The following is a 19,044-nucleotide window of genomic DNA, read 5'->3' as shown; positions in this document are numbered from 1 at the left end:
CACCTGAGAGGTCACAGGTTCGATCACCAGTGGGAGTTAGGGCTGTTAAGATTTTCAAAAACCTTAATAAACGAACGCGAACAATCTTATGTTCGATTCTAGAGTCAATAGTATTCAAAAAAAAAGTTATAACATATAAATTCATAAATTTTGTTCTTGTGTATATATGATTGAGTCCTCAATTGTTGTTATATATGAACTATTCATCTTATAAACTCATTAATATTTCGAAATATTATTTTTTTCCCCTATAAAATTGATTAGATAATGAAATTTTGCATTTAAATTCTTAAAAGGGGAAATCACCATTTTGATCTCTCAATTGTTTCCCAAGTGCTAATGTAGTTCTTAGTTTTTAATTTCAACTAATTTGATCATCAAATTTTTTAAAATTTTGTCAATTAAATCTTTCGAAGATCAAATTGATGAAAATTTTAAAAATGGAGAGATCACTATTTTGCTCCATTGAAAGGGTTTAATTAACGAAATTTTAAACAATTCGATGATAAAATTAGTTAAAATTGAAAACTAGGAACTACATTGCCAATTGTGAAACAATTGAGAGACTAAAATGATCATTTTCCCTTCTTAAAATAGAAAAAAATCAATCTTATACATAGTAGATCAAATGTACTTGTAATAAAAATGTACATTTTAATAAAAGCAATATAGATTTGGAATAGAAAATTTCTCTTCAACGGGAGATTAATTGAATATCGTACAACTTTTAGGGCCGATTTGAAAATCAGAAAAATGTTTTTCAGAAAATAATTTCTTAAAAAATGACACATTTGATGAAAGTTAATAAATTGCATTTTTTTTATGTTTGGTTCATTTTTCTTAAAATGAGCATATTATTTGTAATAATAATAATAATAATAATAATAATAATAAGTGGTGATGGTGGCGGTGGTGTGGTAGTGGTGGTGGTGATGATGTGGTAGTGGTGGTGGTAATAATAATAATAATTTGAAACTTAAAAAAGAAGATAGTGAAGAGAGAAATGGAAAATAAAGAATCCGAAAAATGTTTTCCGGCTAAAATATTAGAATGATATTTTCTGTCAAATTGGACCCTTTTTTCTATTGACCAAAATGAATATTTTCTTTGAGTACCCAAATATTGAAAAATAAGTTCCTAAAAGTTTGAATTGAATAAATCTTGAAGTACATAGAGTTTATGAAAGTCATGATCGAATACACTTCCTAAGTAACCTCTCCCAACACATTACGAAAAATGTAGTTTGTAATTTTGTATTAAAATTTTTATAAAAAATTACAATGTTATAATTTGTGATGTGAACAAATTCTTTAATTTATATTTCATTAACTATTCATCTGTCCTTGAATAAGTTACTTTAAAAGTCAAACACCTTGTGTTCAGATGATATGTAGTGACCCTCTCATACTACAATATAATAGAGTCAGTTGTATTAAAAAAAAGTTAGTTTTACAATAAAGATCATAAAAAAAAAAATAAATAAATAAATAAGAGAAGTAAAAACCATCCTTTTCTACTCTCTTTCTCTACTTTTAAGGTGTAAACCTAATTACCATTAAAAAGAAAAGATGATAGTCACAACTCAATATGTTTTTTGTTTCCTCAAAATTATCCCCATTATTATCTACTCACATCTTCCCATGTCAAGCTCAGTAACAAAAAATTTACTCAAATTATTACCATTCAATCTTTACTATTTAATTTAATTAACGCATAAAATTTATATTTTTTATAAATTACATTAAAATTATTGTTAAAGTATAAAAATTAGATTTAAAAATTATAAGAAATATTTTAAAATAAGTAAAAACAGATCAATTAGTAAATGAGACATAGAGAATACAGAATAATGTAATGAATATTTTATTTAAAAGAGACCAAGATAATCATTTTGTAAAATTTGAATGCTTAATGTCCTCTTCATATGCATTCACTAATTGATTTTTTTCAATTTTTTTAAAACAGATAATATGCTTATTTGTATATTTCTTTAATTTGAAAAAACAAAGAATGAAAAATGAAAGATAAAAAAAAATTAGAGAAATGAAAGCGAAAACATTGAAGTAAACAACACATTTATCTAAATCATATAAATGATGAATACGTGATATAAAATAAGTAATACTAAATTTGCTCTTTTTGTGGGGTACTTCATTGATACTCTTCAAATGACATGCCACATGTTGATTAGCTTGATTTTTTTTTCTAATAAATCCAATCCAGATATAAGATGATAATACAAATTTATCATAATTACAATAATATATTGAGTTTAAAAACATTATAGTATCTAATTATGTATTCTGTTGTTTCAAAAAAAAAAAAAAACTTATGTATTGTGTATGTATGTAAACATGATAGTGATGAATACGATGTAGTGTTACAGAGGTGGGGCCCACGGCGCAGCAACTACCAAACAAAAATTCGAGGGGTAATTTAATAAGGGGGGAAGGATGAGTAATATACATTATACATACAGTAAAGAAATAAGTGCGAATTAGATTGGCAGAGAAAAGTACAGCTCCTGAACAGCAATTAACGGTAACATTTGGTTTGGATGTTCCTTAAGGGGTAATTCTGTAATATTCGAAAAAAGTTAACGGACACCCTCGCAATCAAAAAAGTGCACCCTGTTTTAGTGTAATCCATTGTCACTTCTTCCCCTTTCACTCTCACTCTTCCAATCTCTCTCTCTCTGTATCTGTAATTCTGTATATATATGCAAAACAGATCACATCAAACTTGACTTTAAACCCTTCTTCTCCCCCTCTCTCTCTCTCTTTCTCTTTCTCTCTCTCTGCAATTGCCTTTTTCTTTTCTGCTTTTGCTTGGCAGTCTTTAATCCTCATTGTTTACTTAATTCTTTTTCTTTTTTATCTCGTTGGTTCACTCAAAAACTCCCCCACCACGTTGAACAATCAAAGACTCAGTCTTTAGTTGTTTTATGCATTTTTTTTGGGGGTGTTCATTTCTTGAATAGCCTTGTGTGTTTTGAGTGAAAAGGAAGAGGTAAGGGTAGTAGTCCGTGTGGAATTTTTTGCTCAGAAATGGCAACTCCTCCGAAGCCTGAAGAAATCAGCCACCTCCCCATGGACCAGCTTCAAGGTTTAGAGTACTGCATTGATTCCAATCCTTCTTGGGGTATGAATAAAATTTAATTTTTGTTGTTGTTGCTTTGTTTCTTTATGTTTTTAGATACAAAGTTGTGTTTTTTTGGGTCAAATACCTGGGTTGTCAGTTATTTTATCTTTTGTTTTTTTTCTCGTGTGGAAAACAGGGGAGGCGATAGCGATGGGATTTCAGCATTACATCATGGCATTAGGAACTGCAGTGATGATTCCATCATTTCTTGTTCCTTTTATGGGGGGAGATCATGTAAGAAGATTGCAATTTTCTTTTGTTCTTCTGTTTTTTTCATCAAGTTTTATAATTCCTAAGATTGATATCCAATGACATAACATCTGAAAAACTGGAGGAATCTTAAATAGATTCTCATTGACATTTAAGTTTGTGTTAAAGTTGTGTTTCAGTTTCTGCAAAATAAGTGTGTGTGTGTGTGTGTGTGTAAAAGAAAGAAAATGGAAAATCTGTGAGTATTTCTTCTTGGTTAGAATTCACTGAGAGTGGTTGCCATTTGTCAAAAAAAGAAAATGAAAAGGATCTATCAGTTTCTTTGCTTTGCTGATTTATTTATTTATAACTTCTTTTTCCAATTTTTTTGAGGTCAGGGTGACACTGTGAGGGTGGTGCAGACTCTACTTTTTGTCCAAGGAATAAACACTCTTTTACAAACATTATTTGGGACAAGATTACCTACTGTGGTTGGAGGATCATGGGCATTTGCAGTTCCCATAATTTCCATTATTCATGATTCTTCCTTGGCAAGGATTGCTGATCCTCATGAAGTGAGTAGAATCTCTGCCATTTCTGATTATGGGAATCCTGATTTGAGTAATATTTATTCTCAGATTTCTGATTCTTTTATAAAAATTTTATTGATTCTTGCAGAGATTCCTCAGCACAATGCGAGCAATACAGGGTGCGCTAATAGTAGCTTCTAGTGTGCAAATTATTTTGGGATATAGCCAACTTTGGGCTATTTTTTCCAGGTGCAAATTCGACAAATAATGAATGATAGATTTTCTTCTATTGTTGAAATGCTTAATCTTTTGTCTTCTATAGATTGAAGAACTCTCCTTTTTTGAATCAGGTTTTTCAGCCCACTTGGAATGGTTCCGGTTGTTTCATTGGTGGGGCTTGGACTGCTCGATAAAGGATTCCCAGTGGTATGGTGAAATATTTCACAGAAACACAAAAATTGTTCCTTTGTTGCTCAAATATGCATATTGATTTCTCAGGAGGCTTACAGAACACAAAAATTTTTCAGGTTGGACAGTGTGTTGAAATCGGTGTTCCTATGTTCATCTTGTTTGTTGCCTTCTCTCAGGTACACGATTTTGTTGCTCTTTGGACTTGTCAAATTCACCTTTCGTTACTCGTCTTAGTTTCCTAACTACCTGAAATCACAAGTATCAAACATCATATGTAAAGAAACTGAACATTGAATTAGACTTGCGAATTTGTTATTCTTAAAATGAAATGTCATTTCTGTGTGGCATACATAGTCTCTTGCACTATTGAATGACTCGGTTTCTCACAGTACTTGAAGAACTTCCAGTTCAGAAAGCTTCCAGTTTTGGAACGATTTGCGCTGATTATCTCAGTCACGATAATTTGGGCTTACGCACACCTCCTGACTGCCAGTGGTGCATATAAACATCGTCCAGAGGAAACTCAGAAAAACTGCCGCACAGACAGAGCATACCTTATTTCTTCGGCACCATGGTTAGTATTGTTTTCATGATTTACATTACTCTTATCATCATATCTCTGATACATATGTAATTGGATGCTCTTTCTAATTTGCACTCCAGGATTAAAATTCCATATCCACTTCAGTGGGGTGCACCTACCTTTGAGGCTGGTCATGCATTTGGAATGATGGCAGCTGTGCTAGTTTCCTTGATTGAGGTAACCAACTAAAAATCGAAAAAAAAAATCGTAGAGAAATTACAAATTATCATCACGAGACATGACTAAACCTCGTATTCTTGGCTGGCAGTCTACTGGAGCATATAAAGCGGCTTCTCGTCTGGCAAGTGCTACACCACCTCCAGCTCACGTTCTCAGCCGTGGCATTGGTTGGCAGGTTTGTTGTAGACACACTCTTAGTCCCTTCCAATTGAACACAAATATAATTAACTCATTAGGAATTGAAATTTATTCTCATTCCTCGAAATCTCTGCAGCTAAGAACAACAGTCTCAAATATTTGGATGAATTTGATCTATTTTCGTTGCGATTAATTGTGAAAAAGGAACTCAATCATAACTACCCTCGTTAGGAATTGAAATTTATTCTCATTCTTCGAAATCTCTGCAGCTAAGAACAGCAGTCTCAAATATTTGGATGAATTTGATCTATTTTCGTTGCGATTAATTGTGAAAAAGGAACTCAATCATAACTACCCTCGTTGTGTTCAGGGAATTGGGATCCTGTTGAGTGGACTTTTTGGGACGGCTACTGGATGTTCGGTTTCAGTGTTAGTACTCGAAGCCAGCCCCCATACCCCACCTTAATTTTCTGCCCCTATATGTAGTTTTCGTTGCCATAACAACACTGTTTTGTGTCTGCATTATGAATCTGCAGAGAAAATGTGGGGCTTCTGGGAAGCACTCGTGTTGGTAGCCGCAGAGTTATCCAAATCTCAGCTGGCTTCATGCTCTTCTTCTCAATATTAGGTGAGTTTTTGTGTTTTTGACTTATATAGTAATGCTTTGCTTCCTCTTTGTGATGAGATGATGACTTGCTAAACCTGATGAATGTTTGGAACTTCTTGGCTGGCTGGTGCAGGGAAATTTGGTGCCTTGTTTGCATCAATTCCTTTTACAATATTTGCTGCTGTGTACTGTGTAATGTTTGGCGTCGTAGGTGAGAATCTCGTCTCGACCTGATACAATCAATCATATGTGCTTGATCTCTATGCTTTTCTCCGTCATGTTAAAGTTGAGACGAAACGCATCATTCAGTTTCATAGAATGTTACCTTGTTTTTCTTGTTACAGCTTCAGTGGGGTTGTCATTCCTGCAATTCACAAACATGAATTCCATGAGAAACCTCTTCATTGCTGGCGTTTCCCTCTTCCTTGGATTGTCCATTCCGGAGTACTTTAGGGAATACACTTCTGCTGCTCTTCATGGCCCTTCTCATACCAAGGCTGGATGGGTAAGTAAGCCAAACCATCTCTCATCTCCCCTCTCGATCAACTTAACCTTTTAGTTGAGACGAATTGAAACACATTATTCCGTTTTGTTAGGATTAAGCACTTACCACTTAGTATAATTTTTTTATATTGTCATACATTTTTGAAACGCTGGGTGCAGGACTTAGCCTTTAGACTTATGCTGGATGCTGGACTTGGCCTTTACTGGCCTCCGTCCAACAATCCCCCAGCCATCGAGTGCTAGACTTGACGTTGGGTGTTGGACTTGACCTTTACGCCTCTACCCAACAATCCCCCAGTCACTAGGGTGCAGGACTTGGCCTTTAGACTTATGCTGGATGCTGAACTTGGCCTTTACCGACCTCCATCCAACAATCTCCTAATCATCCAGCGCTAAACTTGACGTTGGGTGTTGGACTTGACCTTTATGCCTCTACCCAACAATCCCCCAGTCACCAGGGTGCTAAACTTGATGTTGGATGTTGGACTTGACCTTTACCGGTCTCTGCTAAACAATTTTCACTGGGTGCTGAACTTGGCCTTTTACTGGCCTCGATCCAACAATCCCCAACGGCAGAGTGTCAGATTTGACTTGGCCTTTTACCGATCTCCGCCCACCAGATTCATTCATTGATTGCTGCATCTTCATTTGGTTGCAGTTTAACGATTTTCTGAACACGATCTTCCTGTCATCGCCGACGGTGGCGCTGATAGTGGCGGTGTTCCTGGACAACACGCTGGAGTACAAAGACAGTGCAAGAGACAGGGGGATGCCGTGGTGGGCAAAGTTCAGAACGTTCAAGGGAGATAGCAGGAACGAAGAGTTTTACACCCTCCCTTTCAACCTCAACCGCTTCTTCCCACCCTCCTGATCATCCATCATACCAAGTGTGTCGTGTCTAAGACAGGGAAAGAAATATACATACTCACAGAGTAAAATCAACAGGAGGAGAGGAGGAGAGAGAATCCTCTTGGTGGAGGAAGAAGAAGAAGAAGAAGAAGGCCTAAGATTGTTCATCGAAATCTGGAAAAAGGAAATGGTGGATGTGAATGTTGTATTGTCACTATATATTTTCATTGAATGAATTCTTTCAATATATATTTTTATATGTAGGGTTATTCAAGCTTAATCCATTATGGTATATTTCTATTGGGTTAGTTCATCTCATTTGGAACTCAATTAAGCATAATCATTTTTTAATTTGTTAAAATTCATAATTTAAAATATTTATTTTTGAAATTAAATCAATATTTATTTATTAAACAATGGTTTGTGAACTCGAGGAGGGAGTGTGAGAATTTTTTATTTTTTATTTTTTAGTTATTTTGATCTAGGGGTGACGGGTGAGGATTTTTTTGGAAGGAGTTTTGTTAGGGTTAAACACTCAAATAATAAAAGAGATTTTAAATACTCAAATAATAAAAGAGATTTTAGAAGTAAGACAAATATAATTTGTTTAGCTGATTAAAGTGTTATTTCGGAGTCATCCTCAAACATTACTTCAAAATTTTACATGACGATAATATAACATATACTTACATTACCTAATTAATAATTTAATATTATATAATTTGAACTAAACGCATCCTAAGAATAATGTACAAAGAGAGGATTTCAATTGACAAAAATATATAATGATTGATCAATTTATAGGATGTTAAGATATGCTCAAACACTCAGTTACATGACAGAGACATGTCAAAAAGGAAAATGATATATCTCATCTATGCATGGGTTGATGGGTGTATAATCCCCATTATGTGTACAAATTTTATTAGATAAAAAATGTGTATGTATAAGAACAGTGACCTACTATTTTTTAGATCAATCAAAATATATGATAGTATAAAATGGAGTAAAAAGTGAAACTACATGTTGTATTACTCTATCTAAAATAAGACCAAGCAGTTATTCATTAACCATTATGCACTTAAACATATGTAAGAAAAACAACTTAAACAAAAAAAGTAGGATACAAGGCAAAAATAATCTTAATCTTGTAAGCCTTGATGGTCACAGAGCACCAAACCCTTAAAAATAGGAGACATAGGTCTACGGTCTGTATCAACCGAAATTATTTAGGAACTCTTCACCATTGAATGAGGTCTGCGGTCTGTATATCCTCCGGGAAAAGCTTAGCTTTGAGGTTGGCAGAACTCTATATATAACACCTCCCATTTCTCCCTTCTCAAACAATTCCAAACCTCAATCTTCCTTCTATCTAAAAGCTCTGGCCTTATCAATCATGGCTGCCATTAACAATCGTGCCACGGCCTCAGCCGTAGCTTTGCTCTTCTGTTTTCTCGCCGGCATTCTAGAGCCATCTTTCGGGGAACTAGTTAAGGACCAGCCCCTTGTCCTCGAGTACCACAAAGGCACCCTTTTGAAAGGCTCGATCAACATTAATCTTATATGGTACGGGAATTTCACGGCCATCCAACGCTCTATAATCATCGATTTTCTTCAATCCTTTAACGCGGTAGACATTCCTACGCCTTCTGTGGAGTCTTGGTGGATGACCACCAATAAGTATGAGGGTGGAGGATCCACCACTATAGTGGTTGGACAACAAATACTGGACGACAACTGCTCGCTTGGAAAGACACTCAAGGATGACCAGATTGAGAAATTGGCATCCAAGGTTGAGAATAGCGTCGGATCTATTACCGTTGTCTTGACGGATAAAGATGTTTCCGTGAACGGGTTCTGCACGAGCACGTGCGGAACTCACAAATCCACGGCTGGGGAGGATCCAGTTGCATACGCCTGGGTGGGTAACTCGGAGACTCAGTGCCCCGGGAAATGTGCGTGGCCGTTTCATAAGCCCATTATGGGCCCTCAGACACCTCCTCTGGTGGCGCCCAACGACGACATTGGCATGGACGGAATGATCATAAACCTTGCCACCATATTGGCGGGAACCGTGACAAACCCGTTTAAAAATGGCTATTTCCAAGGTCCCGCGGAGGCTCCACTAGAGGCCGTTAGTGCCTGCATGGGTATGTTCGGTACGGGGTCTTACCCCGGATATCCGGGTAAAGTCCTCGTAGATAACACCACAGAGGCGAGTTACAATGCGCACGGTGCTAACCAACGAAAGTTCTTGCTCCCGGCCATGTGGGATCCCGAGAAATCTGCATGTGCACCACTGCTCTAATGTGAAAAACTATAACCACTTTGTAAGGAAAATGTTAATCTGTCCTTACAATTATCACTCCCAAAATAATCAATTTTTTTTTTTGTTTTAAATGTTTAAGCTTATGTTGTAGGTGGTAAAAGTCGGAGCATGTAGCTTCGTATCTTTTCTTGTTTTGATCACTTATATTTATAATAATATGAAAAATATAATTCTAAGCTATTGATCAACATTGATGTCAATTATTTCACAAGTACAACATTGCATTGTGGTTTATACCAGATACAAGAACACACATGCTGATTAGCACAATAAAAGTTCTCATAATAATAATAACATATACTCCGTAGTGTATATATAGTTTGTTTTTCTAGGGGTTGGTTTTGGTTTAGGGGAGGGAGCTGCTCATAGAAAATAAATTACAGTAATTCAAGGATGCACTTCAAGCAAATAATATAATTACAAAATAACAATCATGCATCATCTATTGTATTTGGAAAGCTCATAACTGTACTCTCCTATTAAAATTGTTGTTTTTCTTACATATGTTTAAGTGCATAATGGTTAATGAATAACTCTTGGTCTTATTTTAGACAGACTTATACTACATTTACTTCTACTTTCTACTTCAGATATGTTCTTATTGATTTTAAAAAAAATAGTGATTCACTATTTTTATACATTTACATTTTTTACCCAATAAAATTTACTTAAATACCTTCCATACAAATAAGTAAATAAATAAATAAAACTTAGAGATATACATGACCGTATACTATATTATATAGGTATAAATTTATTATTATTATTATTATTTATTATATAACAACAAAATTGAAAATACTAAAACAGAATGTAAGAATACTTAAAGAAGATGGAGGTAATCATATGTTACCTCCAACATTTTAAAATCTTACGTGGTAAATATATAAGATTACTGAAATATAGCGGGTCAACCTACTTTGTATAAAAAGGATCAAAATGTCATTGTATTTAACGGCATTTCAATGATTTTCTTGACGAAGGATCAAAAATGGTCATGCTACAATAATACTAGGACCAAAAGTGGATGTTTTGATAAAAAAAGGACTAAAAGTGGAATGCCACCTATAAATCTAGGACCAAAAATGGAATTAACTCCTTATATTATTTATCTAAGTAATGCCATGTAACTTCAACTAAGGGTGTGTTTGGTTCACACATGGAAATCGGAATCGGAATGGGTATCAAATACTTGGTAATGGTAATGAGTTTTGTAAAAGTATTTTGCATGTTTGGTAGTAGGGTGCATGTTTGGTAATGAGTTCGTCCACCCGCGCCCGCTGCCTCAACCTTCTCGCCCAATTCCAGTCGCTCCGGCAAGGGGACTCCACTCCGACGGAATACCTCGAAAGGGCGCAACTTCTCGTCGAAGATCTAGCTCTGGCTGGCCGGCCGGGTTCCCTCGATGAGCAAAAACTCTATGTCTTCAGAGTTCTCCGAGCGGAGTTCTGGGCGATGGCAGCTTCATTGGTTGTTTTAGGTAACCCCGTATCTATCCCACAATTGTCTGACTGTTTGCAAGCGCAGCATTTTATCTATTCAGATGATTTCGCCACCGGTGATGCTGCACTGCCCTTTGGAAATCCGACGGCAATGGTTGCCAACCGAGGCCGACGACATACTGGCGATGGATGATCAGGTGGGTGACATCATCGTGGTGGTGGTCGCGGGCAGCAATAGCAGTCACGAGGCCGAGGTGGCCAAGGGCGTGGACACGGAGGCTCGCCGCGATGCCAAATCTGCCGCTCCCACGGTCATAGCGTTGTCTTCTGCTACCATCGCTACTCGAATCAACCGCTGGCGCAGGCTCATGTTGCAGTGGCTGGGGATGGCGGCACGCAGCAAGAGGTTGCTACATGGTTTCCGGACACGGGAACATCCTCCCACGCCACTCCCGATTCGACGATGATGTCGCATTCAGAGGGGGTACTCCGGCACTGACGTCCTCCGGGTCGGTGATGACACATATTTGGGTATTTCCCGTGTTGGTTACGCTATGATTCCCTCTGTTTCTAATTAAATCTTTGAAAGTGTCAAATATTCTGCATGTGCCTAGCTTGTCTGTGCCGTTATTATCTGTTAATCGATTTACCCGTGACAATAACGTATTTTTTGAATTTCATCTGACCTTTTTTGTTGTTAAGGATTGCATCACCAAGGCAGTACTGCTTAAGGGACCCAGTTCGGGTGGTCTGTACCAGTTGTTTGTTCCCCGGTCTCATATGGTGTTTTTGACAGCCCGTGCGTCTCTTGTGGTTTGGCATCGACGGTTAGGCCACCCACACGATTGTGCTCTTCAGCATGTCCTAAGGGAGTGTCTGGTTGTTCCTCATAAGTCGGGTTTACCACATCTCTGTTCGGCTTGCCAACTCAGCAAATCTTCACGATTTCCATTAGATAGAATAAAAACTTACAGTTGTAATGTCTTAGATCTCGTTTACACGGACATTTGGGGCCCGACGCCTGTTATTTCGACCGGGGGTTTTCGTTACTTTATTTTATTCGTAGATGATAGCACTCGATTCTGTTGGTTTATCATCTCCATGTAAAAACCAATATATACAAAGTGGTTGCCATTCCGGTCGCCTTCTCCACTAGATAAGGTAACCAGCTTTCTTCAATCACAATTGCGGCCGGTTGAATGGTTCGCCGGCTGCCGACATGATCATCGGAATAGTAATGATCGATTATCCTAGGTGGATAACCAACTATTAAATTTGAATGCTCCAAAATGATAAATTTAAGTGTTTAATTGAACTTTTATAAAATTTAAGAGTTTAATCGCACTTTCGTATAATGTTCTCTTTTATTTATTAACAAAAAATTAAATTCTAAATCATCTCAGGTGGTATCATGCAATTATTTTGGGACGGAGGGTGTACTCCGTAAAATCAATAAGGAGAGGGGGTAACGAAAGGTTAACGGAAGAAATCTCGAAAGGACTGAGTGGCGGCTGCCATGGCGGAACCAAGACGACTGAGGGGTCATAAAGCGGCCGCCACCTACTGTATCGCTTCCCGAACCCGCCCTGGCCTCATTGCTACTGCAGCTGAGGTAACCTCTTCTCTGCCCTTCCATTCTTTTCCCTTTTCTTTTTCGTATTTCATCAGTATCTATAGTTGCATACTTTCTTGAAATTTGGGTAATGCCCTTAGTTCTTAAAGGGCTCGCCTTTACGTTTTAGCTTCTTGTTTCTAATCTTTTAAGTCACTATTGTGACCACCCGCGGTTTAATTGACTTTAATTCAAGCATAGGATGGCAATGTTTGCTGGTTTGATATGCGGTGCAAGGATATGGCTTTTAAGATGGATGTTGGCAATGATGATCCCATTTCTTCAATCTGTTTTAAGCCAGGTTATTATTATTTTTTTAATTTTCTATTTTATAGTTTGTTCTTGCACAGTTCCCATTTCTTTTCTATTTTTCTGTGTGGTTATAATTTCAATATGACAAAGAAGTATTTTGTGCTTGCTCGTGATTGGATTCTGCTAGTAAAGACACAAAATTTATGGACTGCCATCTATTTACTGCAAGTAGTCACTTTATGTTTGTGGTGTGAGGTTCATCAACAGCATATTTTTGCTGTTGTCTTGTTTCAGAAGTTCACACTGAAATAAACAACTTGAAACTCCAAACAATTTTAACCTAATTTTTTTTTTAATAGTTTTGAGCTCCGTACTTAAAAACTTTTTTGCTTGACTTCTCTGACTTTCAGTTTTCAGTCACACCATAAGGAATGTTTAACCTGCTACTTCAGAGTCATGATCACTATTGGCTCTCTATGCCTTTGTTTGACATCTAAATTTCTCTGTAAAAAAATGTAATTTTAGGATAATAGGATTTAATTGATGGTAGTTCACAAATCATGATGAAATGACTTATCTGTAAGATTTAGCCTGAGATGTTCTTGTTTGAGTGTGATTGTAGATTTGTAGTACACCTGTATATTCTTTTAGTGAGTTACTAAAATAACTACAGCCAAGACTATATTTTTTACTAGAGAAAATTCAAAATTTGGTACCTTTAAGACCTCAGCTATCACATTTCCAAGTTTTGTTCCCCAAACTTCTAATTTTGCTCAAGTGGCTGTAAGTGAGTCACTGTTGACTTGAACCCTGGCTAGTGTAAGTCACTTGTGTATCGTTGGGTAAGAGTTCACTTTTAGAACGTATAGAAGATTACATTTTGTTGGGAATTTTGAAATGGTGGCCTAGTGGGTGGTAGAAATTATGAAATGTTAGTCCATTGAGTGGCAAGGAGTGACAACCTTCTGTAAAGGCAGAAACAACTGGATAGTGAACAAAGAATTCGAGAAAATAAATCATATGTATTCCAATGGAATAGAATGTATTAAGTTATACTAAGAATTACAAGATTGAGGAGTTTGATACTAAATTGGGGTGCCCATGATAGGGAAACTAAAATCCTTCCCTCTTTAGGATTCCATAAACTACTTTGAAAGTAAAGTAATCATGTAAATTCTTAATGCTTAAAAGATTCCTTACTTGAGTTTAAGTGACCATCCTACTATCAATTTAGGAACACTCTTTAACTATACTAACACATTTTTTTGTTGCATCATTAATCAATGGTTCAAGTTAGCTATAATTCTCCATATGAAAATTTAAGAAAAAATCTATTGGTAGTTTAAAGGTATGTGTTCTTTTGTAGACTATATATTATTCATTTTCTTGAAGTATGCACTCTGCGAATTTCATATTGCATTGGTGTTCATTTTTGGTGGACTTATTCTCAAATCTTAATGGTTCTATATTGGTGCAGGCAATGAAGATATAATTTATGTATCCTCAGGAAATGAAGTCAAGTCCTTTGAAGTGAATTTGGTATATCTCCAATTAGTTATTGCAGAAATAAATCCATATGATTAAGTATTTGGGCTGCTTTGTACTAAAGAAGAGTGCATTGTTTAACTCTATTCATTTTCTCTATTTTTCTCTTTATTAAAAATTAGTAGCAGCTATGGTTTATACCATTTCCTTAGAGAAGTTCTGTGTGAACATATGTGGTTAATTTTATTCTTCTAGATCAGTTATTTTAAGAACTTGTGTATTGATTTTATTGAAACTATGCTAGTCCCTTACCATTTATTTGGGCCCCACACCCACTCTTGATGAATGGGTTAATTGGCTCTTTCACTTTGCTTGTAATACATTGCAATCTATCCTCTATATAATTTTTCCTTATTATTTTACTGTTATTTAATAAGGTATATTGTGAAGAGCTTTCCATAATTATTACTTCCTTTCATGATTGGTAATATCTTTTGCCTTTCTGAAATTGAAGGGCAAGGCATCTAAACCGTTAGAGAGCTACAATTACAACAAGGATGAGATAAATCAGGTAGCCTGCCATTTGGTTCTTGACACAGTTTTTAGTGCCATCTCTAGGCAGCTGTTATTGTTAAGTGGATTATGATACCCACGGATTTTAACACTTCCTTTGGCATATGCATTTTTACGTTTGAATCTAAAGAAGTATAATTGTTGTGGCATAATAATTAAAGTAACTAAAATTGTGCTTTATCATTAATGTTCTGTTTTTGTTTTTGTTTTTTCGTTTTTTTTTTCTTTTGCAGATTGTTTGCACTCCAAATTCATCTTTCCTTGCCTCTGCAGATGATAGTGGTGACGTTAAGGTATGATAGCCAACTGCAGCATTACTATAGTGTTTTGTTTTTTATTTACAAAATAACGTTTTGGTGAAAATATGTTTAGCTTGGTATGTTGTTGTTTATAATTGAAAATAATGAAAAAAAGATAATTAGAAGGTGAGGTTTAAATCTCTACATACATTGATCATATCAAAATTTAGGTGATGCAGTACAACTCATTGGTTGAACAGAACCTAGCTCATTGCTCTTTGCTTGTTCATAAGTCAAAACAATTTTACTAAAGGCACAAAGAGAGTGCCAAAGATTTTGTACCCATAGATTAGGCTTTTGGTTCATCAGGCCAAGTACACAATGTTCTTCCTTTATTCATGGAGTGGAGAAGGAAGATGTATGCACTAGCATAGTTGCATCTACCTGTTTTCGGAGACATTCCTTTCAAGACTTGAATCAATGACCTAACATTACATAGCTTGTACTTCTACTACATCAAGCTCATTGTTCTAGAGTAGGCTTACAGCCTCCACAAATCAGCCCAAACATGTATAGGGATTGAGGCAATTGTGGAACTTGAATCAGAATTATTTATTATTTTTAAGGGTTCGATCCTTGGCTTTGGATATGGAGCAACCTTAAATCTCCAGGCCAGCTGTCCCACCCAATAGAGGTGCCTACAATCCAGCAAGGGGTTAGCCACTGTGTCCGATGGTGGAGACCCTGGGTTACACCCAAAAACAATTATTTATTATTTTTATCATTATTTTTAATCTTGGTCTAAATTCTAGAAGATTCTTTCTTGTAGAGGAAAAGAAAATTGCCCTTTCGGTCCATTATGTGTTTTTGTTTTCTTAGCTCTATAGTGTTTTAGTCAATCACTCTGAGTTGTTGAACCATATTATGACTGTTGCTCCACTGCAGGTTATTGACATCCGTCAACAATGCCTTTATAGAACTCTGAGAGCTGGCCATACAAGTGTATCCTTTTGCTACAATGAAAATGCTGCATGAGATTGAGGTTATTCTTTATTTGGGAGCCTTTCTATTAAATTTTGTTTTAGTTTTAAACTTTTAATTATTTATTGTTATTGTATTGGCCTTATATAGTTATATGACGGTAGTTTTTGGTTTTCACTTACGACTTTACAAGTGTGCAAAGGTTTTGCACCCGAGCTCTAAATATTAATTACAATATCATGATAATGTATTTCATTTATGACTGATATTTCTTTTAAATTTGTTTCCTCCTGCCTATTCTGTAAGAGATTTTCATCTTTGATATCCTTCACTATCTTATTAGATCTGTAGCAGTGTTCAATTTGTTCCTTGGAGACCTTGGGAAGGTACCTTAGCTTTTAATAAAATTTTCTGTCCAAATATCTATGTGTGTATCCAAACACATGGTCAAATTGGAAATTAAAACAATATTGTATTTATTTATTTAAATGTGAAATAAGAACAAGTTATAGAGCAAAACTGATTCTCTTGGGCTAAGAACAAATAATCTCCTTTATACTTATCAAAAATAAAAATTTTAAAAATCTTTTCTTTATTTTGAGTCCTCGGAATGGTAAATGAACTCCAATATAAGCTGAAAGTTTATAAAGAAAAGTGCCTGTCTTTTAAAGTTGCATATAATGGTAGTTTCTAACACGGACTTTTTTTAGACATGACCTTTTTAAATTTTTATTTAATTAAAAATAAGCTGTAGTTCAAATCTGGCCTGAAATCTCTAATATAAACCCTTATTGCTGTAGAATTTTTAAGTGGTACTTTGTTCAAGTGAGTTGAGAAGCTCTATTGCTGTTTGAAATTGTTTTTATTTTTTTTTAATTTTTTTTAATTTTTTTTTTTATGGGTTAGAAGGTTCGTTAAACTTCAAAACTAAATCTTATGGTTGTTACCCTTGACATCTTGCTTATCTTCTTTGTGGATGTCTGCTACAACATGTGGTTTCAAAATTTTCCATGTTGAGATTAAAAAAAGATTATTTTTTAGCTATAAAAACCATCTATTGGTATCAGTATCACTATTTTTAAGTGAAATCTACGAGTGGATGTAGTTAAAAATTTACCCTGGAGATTCAAGGTCGATTATGGGAATATTGTTCTCCACACTATATCTACTGAAGTTCTACATATAATCACAAACGGACAAGTAGTTATACAATTTAGTCAGATATGCAAAATATGTCTGGGAGTATTCGAGTCCTTAAATATTAACAACTTCTGTAATTGTGTTCAATCCATCTTGTAATAGTTCTGCTCAAAATCATTTTTCATCAACTGATGTTTTCAATGTTTTGGTGTTCCGTTCTTGCACACTGCAGTAATTACTGGCGGCCTTGATTCAAAGCTTGTGGTATGGGACTTCTCAAAGGGACGACCTAAGAAGATTGTGGACTTCGGTATGGGCCTTCCACTATGCTGTTCTTATTTTTCACAAGTTTTAGTATAATTTACCATTAATATGAATGGAATTTATATTGGATTTTGTAGATTACTAACGTTTAAAGGAAATAGAAAAAAAAAAAAAGAAGCTTTAGTATAGCTGTATAGATATGTTCAAATATATGAATATTAAGACATTGTCTGCATTTGACCTTGGACGGTAATCTTTGTTGGCATTCTATGATGATTATTATACCATTATTGATTTTTTGATTATCTTGTGACATTTCCTCCTCCTATATTAGTATTATTCTGACATCTTGCAATTTAAGTCTTTGTGTGATTATTATTTATGTTAAGCTGATTGAACACCATTCATCTTGCCTTAGGCATGCCCGATGTGAGAAATAAAGATAACGCGGGGCAGTGTTTGAACCCTGCTTTTGTCCATGCCTTGGCACTTCCTGAAGCTGATATGGTAGAAAAGCTCGGGAAGGTTTGTGTTGTTGCCAGGGGCGATGGTGTTGTTGATATCTTAAATATTGAATCGGAGTTGAATTCTTGTAAATCAAAAAGTTCAACTAAAGCCAAGAAAGGTTCTCAAGCGTCTAAAGCCACTGATTCATCCACTGGTTCTGGACTTGACATTCAAAATGGAGGAAGCTTGCGACTGGATCACGCTTTGGGAGGGCACACTGCTGCAGTGTCCTGTGTGTAAGTTTTCTTTGTTCCTTGCTCGACCTTTGGGGGCACGGGTCAGCACATATATTCTTTTTTTGGGGTGACAGAGGGAAACCCACAGTCACTACCCGAGGGTGTGCACTGGGTAAATCCTGCCTTGTAACCCTAGCCAGCAAAGGACCAGCCTAGGTTGCCCATAGCTGACATGCTTAAACCAAGAAGGCTGAGTTTCGATTTTCAAACTCCTGACCTTGTGGTTACAAGTTGTATCCTTAGCCATCTTGGCTGGGGTTACCCCCTCAGCACTGATATTCTTATTTCTATATTAGATCATTTTCATCATTCGGGGAGAAGGGGAAGTTCATAATTTCTGGCGGAAATGACAAACAAGTGAGCGTTTGGGATTGGTCAAGACCTGTTGTTACCGACGGAACAAGCACCAGTACAGATGTTTTACGTTCCAAATTAAATCTAAGCAGAAAGGTGAGTTCTCCTTTATACAATGCATTTATGTCCCTTCTATCATATCTTATCTTCTTATGACCGACTCGTTGAATGATCAGGTCAATTGGCTCTGCACCACGCCTACCGATTCCGATAACCTAGTTGTCTGCGATACATCCAAAGTAGTTAAGGTTTATACTATTGCGTGAACAAGTATAGCATTTAGGATCTTGTTCATCGTGCCCCCACATTTCTGAATCAAATCTGAGGACATCGAGAGTCTGTTCTTCCTCAAACATCAGCGTTATATACTTTGCTGACGACTTTCGTCCACTGCTATATCGAGTGTTCAGATTCTGGCCCACAACCTTCCAACTTTAGGCTCCAAGGGGCCTGCAATCTTCTCTGTTTCTCATTTTTTTTTTTTTTTTTTTTTTTTTT

General features: G+C 36.0%; 3 protein-coding genes across 3 annotated transcripts in view; all 3 read left to right on the top strand.

The window, feature by feature from the left end:
- The first annotated feature begins 2,728 nt into the window (after nt 1-2,728).
- Nucleotides 2,729-7,430, top strand: LOC116014017 (nucleobase-ascorbate transporter 2). The gene is made up of 14 exons (XM_031254002.1): nt 2,729-3,141; nt 3,278-3,375; nt 3,729-3,905; nt 4,009-4,109; nt 4,211-4,286; nt 4,388-4,447; nt 4,661-4,845; nt 4,935-5,031; nt 5,123-5,209; nt 5,543-5,601; nt 5,709-5,800; nt 5,913-5,990; nt 6,124-6,284; nt 6,942-7,430. Exons 1-14 carry the CDS (start codon nt 3,048-3,050, stop codon nt 7,152-7,154), a joined length of 1,578 nt encoding a protein of 525 aa, XP_031109862.1. The 5' UTR covers nt 2,729-3,047; the 3' UTR covers nt 7,155-7,430.
- Nucleotides 7,431-8,488: 1,058 nt separating this feature from the next.
- LOC116001173 (protein EXORDIUM-like 2) lies at nt 8,489-9,649 on the top strand. Its single transcript, XM_031241064.1, has one exon. The coding sequence runs from the start codon at nt 8,529-8,531 to the stop codon at nt 9,438-9,440; it is 912 nt and encodes a 303-aa protein (XP_031096924.1). The 5' UTR covers nt 8,489-8,528; the 3' UTR covers nt 9,441-9,649.
- Nucleotides 9,650-12,353: 2,704 nt separating this feature from the next.
- The window catches only part of LOC115997446 (cellulose synthase A catalytic subunit 8 [UDP-forming]-like), a 15,417-nt gene continuing 8,726 nt past the window's right edge, over nt 12,354-19,044 (top strand). The window contains exons 1-11 of the mRNA XM_031237003.1: nt 12,354-12,515; nt 12,717-12,816; nt 14,245-14,306; nt 14,767-14,823; nt 15,059-15,118; nt 16,010-16,066; nt 16,389-16,431; nt 17,418-17,495; nt 17,868-18,192; nt 18,489-18,642; nt 18,723-18,794. Coding sequence (XP_031092863.1) covers nt 12,420-12,515; nt 12,717-12,816; nt 14,245-14,306; nt 14,767-14,823; nt 15,059-15,118; nt 16,010-16,066; nt 16,389-16,431; nt 17,418-17,495; nt 17,868-18,192; nt 18,489-18,642; nt 18,723-18,794 — 1,104 coding nt within the window. The 5' untranslated portion in view covers nt 12,354-12,419. The remainder of the gene's footprint in view (nt 12,516-12,716; nt 12,817-14,244; nt 14,307-14,766; nt 14,824-15,058; nt 15,119-16,009; nt 16,067-16,388; nt 16,432-17,417; nt 17,496-17,867; nt 18,193-18,488; nt 18,643-18,722; nt 18,795-19,044) is intronic.

The sequence above is a fragment of the Ipomoea triloba genome, chromosome 1, assembly GCF_003576645.1.
Source record: "Ipomoea triloba cultivar NCNSP0323 chromosome 1, ASM357664v1".
Lineage (NCBI taxonomy): Eukaryota > Viridiplantae > Streptophyta > Magnoliopsida > Solanales > Convolvulaceae > Ipomoea > Ipomoea triloba.
Note: the sequence above shows the minus strand (reverse complement) of the source record. Positions and strands in the feature narration are given on the sequence as shown.

What these genes read in the sequence shown, in the direction of transcription:
- LOC116014017 (XM_031254002.1), top strand. Translation starts at nt 3,048, where the DNA reads ATGGCAACTCCTCCGAAGCCTGAAGAAATCAGCCACCTCCCCATGGAC. An exon ending in TGATTCCAATCCTTCTTGGG is followed by an intron (nt 3,142 to 3,277) that starts GTATGAATAAAA and finishes TGTGGAAAACAG; the next exon opens with GGGAGGCGATAGCGATGGGA. An exon ending in TCGATAAAGGATTCCCAGTG is followed by an intron (nt 4,287 to 4,387) that starts GTATGGTGAAAT and finishes AAAATTTTTCAG; the next exon opens with GTTGGACAGTGTGTTGAAAT.
- LOC116001173 (XM_031241064.1), top strand. Translation starts at nt 8,529, where the DNA reads ATGGCTGCCATTAACAATCGTGCCACGGCCTCAGCCGTAGCTTTGCTC.